This window comes from Neomonachus schauinslandi, chromosome 9 (assembly GCF_002201575.2).
Source record: "Neomonachus schauinslandi chromosome 9, ASM220157v2, whole genome shotgun sequence".
Taxonomy (NCBI): domain Eukaryota; kingdom Metazoa; phylum Chordata; class Mammalia; order Carnivora; family Phocidae; genus Neomonachus; species Neomonachus schauinslandi.
The window spans coordinates 25,398,947-25,407,061 of NC_058411.1; the positions used below are offsets into that span (position 1 = coordinate 25,398,947).

The following is an 8,115-nucleotide window of genomic DNA, read 5'->3' on the forward strand; positions in this document are numbered from 1 at the left end:
AAGACTCCCAGTAGATGCCTGAGACTATATAGTATTTAACCCTATATAGACCATGTTTTTTCCTATACATATCTGTGATTAAGCTTTATTTATAAATTAAGCAGAGTAAAAGATAAGCAATAACTAGTAATAAAATAGCACAATAGAGTATAATGTAAGTTTTATGAATGCAGTCTCCTTCTCTCAAAATATCTTACTATTCTCACCCTTCTTCTTAGGATCATGTGAGAGGATAAAATGCCTACGTCATGAGATGAAGTGAAGTGGATGACGCAGGTGTTGAGAGGTTGTTAGGCTACTACGACTACTTTTGATATGGCAGGAGGAGGATCATCTGCTTCCAGACTGCACCTGACTGCGGGTAACTGAAACCACAGAAAGAAACTGTGGATAAGAGGGGACTACTGTAAAGGATGGAACAACACTCTAGCTCAAGCTGCAGCTGCCTGATTTTCTGACTGAAATGGACCTTGCATTTGTGAACAAAGATCTGACTACAGAGCAAGGAGGAAGGCTCTCGCTACCTCCTTCAGAGGCGGTTCGGCACTGCTGATGTGGGCTTCCAACCGCACATCTATCAGCCTTGTGGTTTGAGGAAATCTTGACAAGAGGCCAACTCTAGGTCCTAGGTTCTGATGATGTGAGTTTACAATGTTTTATGTCTTTGTAAGTATTTTAGTGGGCAGCTAATGCTGCTTATCAGATGCTTTTTAAAATATGAAGTTGCAATGATGCACTGGAATGGGACTGTGACTGAAAAGAATGACAGAATCTCAGTGTCGGAGGGACCTGAAAGATCATGGAATGCAACCTCTCCAACTCTACACTAACCCAGTACGTGGTCAGCAAGGCCCAGGCTTGAACCCCTTCAGTGACCTAGAACTCATCACCTCGTGAAACAATTCATTTCATTTTTAGAGTGCAAATTTTTGGAATGTTACTGAGACAATATTTAACTCTCTGTCCTTCTATACTTTCCTACCACTGTCCTCTAGAGTCACACAAAATAATCCGAACACATTTCTTTGAAGAGACAGATCTTCAAATACAGTAGTATCAAATCCACCTTCCAAGCTGTCTTTCTTAGTTGTTCCTAAGGATATATACCAGCAGAACTTTGAGTAAATCTACGTAAGCACACCACGGTACCTATTTAATACTCTCAAATGCAACAGTACCATTTGCAACAATGGTAAATGTACTCTTGGTCAGCATCCCCAGTTATGGAATGGAAAACAAAACCACCTCAACCTACCACATATATTCTTTCCCACAGTTCCAGTAGCCCCTGATTAATGAGCTCCACTTGCAAAGGACGCTACTTACCTTAACCATGAAATAATGAATGCTATTGATCCAACAAGCTCCTGCTATAGAGTGTTACTGATCACCCAATCTTTGGTTAAAATGGTCCTCATTTAGCAATTTCACTGTCACAAACACCTGGAGCAAAGCATGCTCATAATTAAAGAGTTTGGGGGAGTTAAAGTGAAAGGTGATGGACAGAGATCTCAGCTTTCTCCCATTTATTCTTCTTCTGAGCTATTGTTTGTGTCAGAAGGGATATTGATTTTCTATAAAAATAAGAAAACAAGAGGCACCAAGGGGCCGCAGAAGGTCAGCCTGGGCAGGAGAAGGAGGGGGGAGGTTTAGCACTCTATCTCTGTCATTGCCTTCCAAGAGAAGGGAATATTCTTTTCCTGTGAGATCGGCCTCTAATACATCACCTTAGGAAGGCTCCTGACTGAGACTTCAGACCAACACCAAACCAATTTACTTATAAAAGAACAGAAGCTAAACTATATTCAAAGGGAACAAACAAATGATATGTTAGTGGAGAATAGAGCAAAATTAGGCTATGAATCACCTAATAGCTGCTATATAGACAATATGAATAAAGACAAAAAGTAATTTTACAAAAGAACTGCTCCATTTTAGAATGTAACACACATACACAGGAAAATATTAAAATAACAACTGATCTTTTTGTAGGTATAAAATACTATTACATCATAACCACTTTCAGTTCCTCAGAACTCCTAAGGGATTGGTTGGTGTAGAACTGAACAAAGAACAGAAAAAGAGAAGTAAAAAGAATTACTGGTCAAGCTTAAAACTATTCCATGGTTAATTAGTAAAGCGAGTTTAAGGAAATTAGAAATAAAGCTCTCCGGTTGAGACATATACTTTCAAACCTAAAACATATGACACATTTTTTTTAAAGAATTCTATCTACTGACGAGGCTTAATTAAGCTTAATGATCACCTTTATCCTAATAATTTTACAAGTTGAATCATACAGGCTCACAATCTTTAATACCACTGATAAAAAGCAAAGTTCTAGGGGCACCTGGGTGGCTCAGATGGTTCAGCGTCTGCCTTCGGCTCAGGTCATGATCCTGGAGTCCAGGATCAAGTCCTGCATCAGGCTCCCTGCTCAGCGGGGAGTCTGCTTCTCCCTCTGCCCCTCACCCGGCTCGTGTTCTCTCTCTCTCAAATAAATAAACAAAATCTTTAAATAATAGTAATAATTGAGGGAAGAAGATTTTAGTTCCATCTTACTTGAGAGACTGAATATAACTTACAGTAATCTCTCTTTCTCCACAGAGTAAATTTAGGGGGAAAAAATACAAAGCACTTCTGCTCATAACTACAGATGAATCAACATAAGTCGAGGCATATTTAAAACTCCTAAATAATTAGATTCTAAAGAAGAATTATTCTCATTTTAGGTCTGCTACTACTCAACCTATTATTCCCTCATAGCTACAAGGACTTGGGCATCCATGTTATTAAAGAACTCTGAAGTCATGGACCAGGCAGATAGCACAAATGGGGGGGAACAAGGTCTTCTCAATTTGAAAAGAATAAGAATTTCCTAAGAACTGCTGCCTACTTCAACTTATTAAGGCTCTCATATAACTAGAATGTTTATTATTACAACCTAACTATAACATGCAATAGATGTGTCTGGGGTAAGAAGGAACTGGAAAGACTGAAGTGCCTCACTGCTAGATTACTAACAGACTCTGTATCTGGAACCATTCTTGGACTGTTACCTTAAGAGTAGACAGAATTAGTCTCTTCACCTACAATTATTTCATAATTTAACAAGAAATTCTGGGGAGAAAATATACACAAGCTATCATCGCAAAAACCAATTTTTAAAAATCACTATTTTTCAACAGTAAATTATTTGGTATATAGGTTTGATACCAAAACAAACTTAAATGCCTCAAATGAGGATTTTGATATTGTAAAAGGCTATAAGTTGACTAAACATTTATTTAATTAAAAATAACAACAAACAAACCCTTTATAACCCAAAATCATACATATAAATTGGGCAAATAGGTCTCAGGATATACATTAAAGGAAAATTAGGGAAGCCAAATTATAAGCCTATCTGGTTGTTCAGACTGGCAAATATACAGTTAGTCAGAAAAACTGTTAAAACTGGATTAAAAATCACCCATGAAAGGTACAGGGATAAACACCTAAGCAGCTTTCCCTATTACTGACATAGCTTCACCTCATAGTTCCTAAGATTTATGTCTTTGTTTTTCAGACAAACTTCAAAAGGAAAGTCCTAAGAAAGGCCACACATTCTACAGGTGTAAAAGCTACGATGAGACGGAAAAAGAGCCATGGAAAAGGCACACTAAAGGGCAGCAAAACATGGTGGTTAAGTATGAACTTCGGAATCAGGTTCAGTTCCCAGTTTTGCCACTGGGTGACCTTAGGCAAATTATCTAAATGCTATTAACTTCCATCTCCTCTTTTATAAAATATGAATAGCAGTGCCTACCATACAGTGGAGTTCTGAACATTCAATTGGGAAAAGGCAGCACCCACAGAGGCATTTGCTTTGATACTATGAAGGGGATGGGAACAATGCAGGGATGCCAAATATCCTGTAAAGCATGGGACAGTCCCTCACCACAAAGAATCGCCCCATCCAAAATACCAAGAGCATCTTCCTTGAGAAACAGATATCATGCTGATATTAAGAATAATACTAAAGTATCAAGGTGGGGATTATCAATGTTCCTAGGACTATCTGAGATATAAAAAACAAAGTCACCGAAAACTACACTGCCATTTTAAACATACACCCAACAGACCCAAATGTTTCTGGCTCGATGACATTTGTTATAAGACTAATGGGATTCAGTACCGTTATTTTCAAAGCCCACCATGTGTTCAGACAACTTGAATGCCAGCCATAAAAAATAAGCTCCATACAGTCAAACTGAAAGTAGCAGACAAAAGAATTATAGCCCAGTATCTAAAGGCATGACTCTTGATGGGGAAAGGCAGCTTAACCAGGAAAACACACAAACTCCATGTGCCTGGCACCAGCATTTTCTCACGTACACAAACACACACCCCAGCCTCTGCTGAGACCCTCGTTCTAACAACATCTACGTTATGATCTACATGGCATAAACAGCAGTAAATTGTTTTTAAAATAAAATTCATGGTTACACATGTGAAGTACACATTTTAAGCCATTTTTAGAAACAAACTGTGTTTCATTTTATGTAGCCTCTTTGACATAGGGAAACAGAATGATGAATGTACTGTAAAAAGTTAGATATAAACCCTAGCTGATTGCTGAAAGGAGGGCTACAAAGTAAACATTACAGTGGCTGCTTTAGAAAGAAAGTTGAACTCATCAAGACTGTGGATTTGTACTTGGGGTAAAAATAACCAGGAAAATCTTTGACTAAGGGAGTTCTCACCATTCTGACATGTTCTCATCAGAGCCCTGTTTTGCTTCATCTGCTTCACACTCCATCCTTTCTTTCCTTCCTGTTTTGCTTAGGAAAGTCCTATTTTCTGCTGACTCACACAACCCATGACCTGAGGAGGTCCAGGGAGTATTCTCCTTCCAGCGGGACAGACGCTGCTTCTTAGCAGACTTGAACCTGCAGCCTCTCTCATAGCTCCAATCTGACACCTTGAGCTTCTGCTGGAGGCTGGCAGCCACCTCTGATGTCACCCGCTTCACCTTCCGCCGGCGCCGCAGCGGTCGACATGGTGCATTTTCGGTAAAGGAGTCAGATTCGTGCCAAGAGTGCTGCTTACTTTTAACCATGGCATTGAGAGCTGGGTGCCGTTTGGCTACCATCGTGTCATCAGAGTCACTAAAATTGGCAACAGGGGCCATTTCTCGACAGTCCTTAATGGCCTCATCGAGACTGGACTCAGAGGCCTCACTGTAGCAGCAGGTATGCTCTGCCAGGTGAGTGAAGTCTGAACGGCGCTTCCGGCCTCTCCGTTTGCGAAGCTGCCGCCTCTGCTGGCGAGGGCTCAGGGCCATCTCCTCCCACAGCTCACCAAGCTTATTCTGCTCAGATGTCTGCTCCAAGGCTGAGGCTAAGTCATGTACCAGCTCATCCATGAGGCCACATCTGCCAAAAGAAAGTTCAGGAAAAAAGAAAAAGAAAGCCTGAATAGGATTCTGTTGTTTAGAATAATTTTATAAAATAGACCATGGCACTGCAGAATCCACCCTATCTACAGAAAATAAAGTCACCTTTCATCTGGCTACACTTAAGACTGTTCCTCCCATCCATGTACCTTTAAGCCACCAAAAATAGGTGTTTGGCCCTTGTTAGGTACCTCAAGTCAACATGTTCTTAAAGCACACACACAAAAAATCACTCACCAGATTACAACTAAGATATTAGCAAAAATGAGCAAACCCAGGGAAATAAATCTTTCCCCCACTTTTCCCCAATTAAACTTGTCACTAAATTATCTGATGATAAAATCCAAAAAGATTAGAGAAAGTCTCATTAGACAGGAGCAGAAAAACACAAAACTTCAAAACCATGGATAAAGAACTATTCCATGGTCTGGGGTTACTGATAAGAATGCCTGCTTGTGTTCCCTCTCTTGCTGTGTCTCTCTCTGTCAAATAAATAATAAAAATCTTTAAAAAAAAAATTTTTTTTTAATTTAAAAAAAAAGAATGCTTGTGCAAGGGAGGAGAAAGACAACTTGGTGACACACCTTAAGGACCACTGCTTGCAGTTTTAGTATCTAAGAAATTGTAGTGACCCAGATGTGTACCCTGAATGGAAAAAAGGGACTAAGTCTGCACCCATTCTGGTCCCAACTACCACCTGGAAGCTAGCAGGGAAGGAAATTTACCAGGTATGTCATGTATTTTTTAACAATTAGTAACTTCTTAGCTCTTCTCCCATCCTTCAGAAAATTAAGTGATTATAATTATGTGCTTTAGTACCAATCACACAAAAGCAGGATATAACTGAGGCTGAAATGAAGGGATAGATGGAGCCTCTAAGATTTCTAGCTAACCACTTTCTAAATTTTTCTATTTTTCTATTCATTCTTGTCAAACCCTCTTACTTCAGGGGTCACCTCAGAGGCAAACCTTCTAAAGGATGAGAGCAGTAGGAGCAATTTTCAAAACGCCCTTTTAAAGGGAAACGTCTAATATAATTTGTACAACTCCTTATTAAATACATATTAATTTAGCATCTTTTCCCTAGCCCTTAAGCCCAATTTCAAGGCCATAATTAGAATTTAAAACTGTGTGGCACCACTCTTAAGACCGTATTTCCATTCATGCTGTTTACATTCTGCAAAGGACTTTTTCTAAAACCTATTTTCATGCTGTCCTATGCCAACGAATTCAAAGGCAAGAAAACAGTAGGCTGGCTTATCTGCCACATGGGTGGGAGCAATGGGGACACCTAGTTCCAAAACTACCAACCAAACAAAACGTCTCAAAGTTTCAAAAGCCACACAACATAAAATGACCACGTCCCTTTAAGCAATACGAAGTAGTTTAAAACGCCCTGACTGGGAGACAACTGCCCCTAAGACAAAAACAGACGTGGGGACAGCACGTCTAAACCTACTTCCTTAATAAAGAACTACTGCTTTAAAACTCAGGCAGAACTGTACACTTTAACGTGGAACAACGTTACAGAACAACTTGCAGCTATTTGTGCAGAATCCTTTCCTATCGAAAGGACTGCAATTCGAACAGTTGGCGACAGAACCCTGAGCTTCCCACACCGTCAGTCTCGGGTGCACACTCTGAGAGGACCCCCTTGTCCAGCAAGCACTCAAGGAGAGGAAAGGTAAGTCACGCAAAGAAAAGAACGGGAAACGGATAGAAGTTTAAAAAAAAAAAAAAGGCAGGCGTACGGTCGGAGCGAAAGACGGGGTTGCGAGAAGCTGGGACGGAGGCAGGCGGCAGGAAGCAACTTCTCATTTGGGCTCACCGGGGCAGGGAGTCAGCCCTTCTCGGGCAGAAACTGCAAAAAAAAAAAAAAAAAGGAAGTCCTGGCGACTAAACTCCCTCCGTGATCAGGGGTCGCAACATGGCCACAGACGTGAGAAAGAGCTTGTTTGGAAGGACTCTCCTCCACGCCCCGGCCCGCCCCCGAAGACTAGGGCGAACACGGCTCGGGACACCAAGCCCTCCCGCCGTCGTCTGCCCAAAAGAGCCAGAAAGAAGAAAGGAGAAGGGGTGACTGTAGCCCCGGAAACGCCCGAATCTGGTTCCCCCGGGATAGGGTCGATGGGCCCTGAAAAACAAGGCCCAGCCACCCTCGCCCCTCCCGCCAACCTCCGCAGCCCGGTGGCAGCTATGGCCCCTCGGCCTTGGCCGATAGCCCCGATCCCCGCTGGCGCCGGCCCCCGGGACCCCGACCCTCTCAACCCACTCCTCCCCCTCACCAGCTGCCGCAGCCACCTCCAATGGCCGCCGCTTTTGGGGCCGAGTCTCCCCGCCGGGGTTTCCCTTTCTGACCTCATTTCCTGTCTGGGCCGGAGGGGTGGGGCAGTGGTGGAGTGGGAGGGGCTATCTGATCGAGAAGGCCCGCCCCTGCCCAGCGCTTCCGGTCCGTGGCCGCGCCCACTTCCGTCCCACCGAGGGCGGGGCCTTGGAGAAGCCGGGAACAGGGGCAGGGGGCCCCAGGGGGTGATGGTTAAGGGCGGGCGGGGTAAGGTATGATATCCACATCTGGGAAAGGACACCCTTCACCAGTCTGGCCTCGTCTACCTTGGGAACGTCAAGAAATTGGGCATTAGGGAGGGACCTCCACCTCGCCCTTGTTTGCTGACCTACTT

The 8,115-nt window shown here is 42.6% G+C and overlaps 1 protein-coding gene across 3 annotated transcripts in view; it reads right to left on the bottom strand.

The window, feature by feature from the left end:
• Window positions 1-7,775, bottom strand: part of GPATCH2L (G-patch domain containing 2 like) — a 54,404-nt gene extending 46,629 nt beyond the window's left edge. For all 3 annotated transcript variants that reach the window (XM_021679796.1, XM_021679797.1, XM_044918058.1), the window contains exons 1-2: window positions 7,723-7,775; window positions 4,746-5,417 (exon numbers count right to left, since the gene is read on the bottom strand). In XM_021679796.1, coding sequence (XP_021535471.1) covers window positions 4,746-5,407 — 662 coding nt within the window. In that variant the 5' untranslated portion in view covers window positions 5,408-5,417; window positions 7,723-7,775. The remainder of the gene's footprint in view (window positions 1-4,745; window positions 5,418-7,722) is intronic.
• Between the last annotated feature and the right edge of the window lie 340 nt (window positions 7,776-8,115).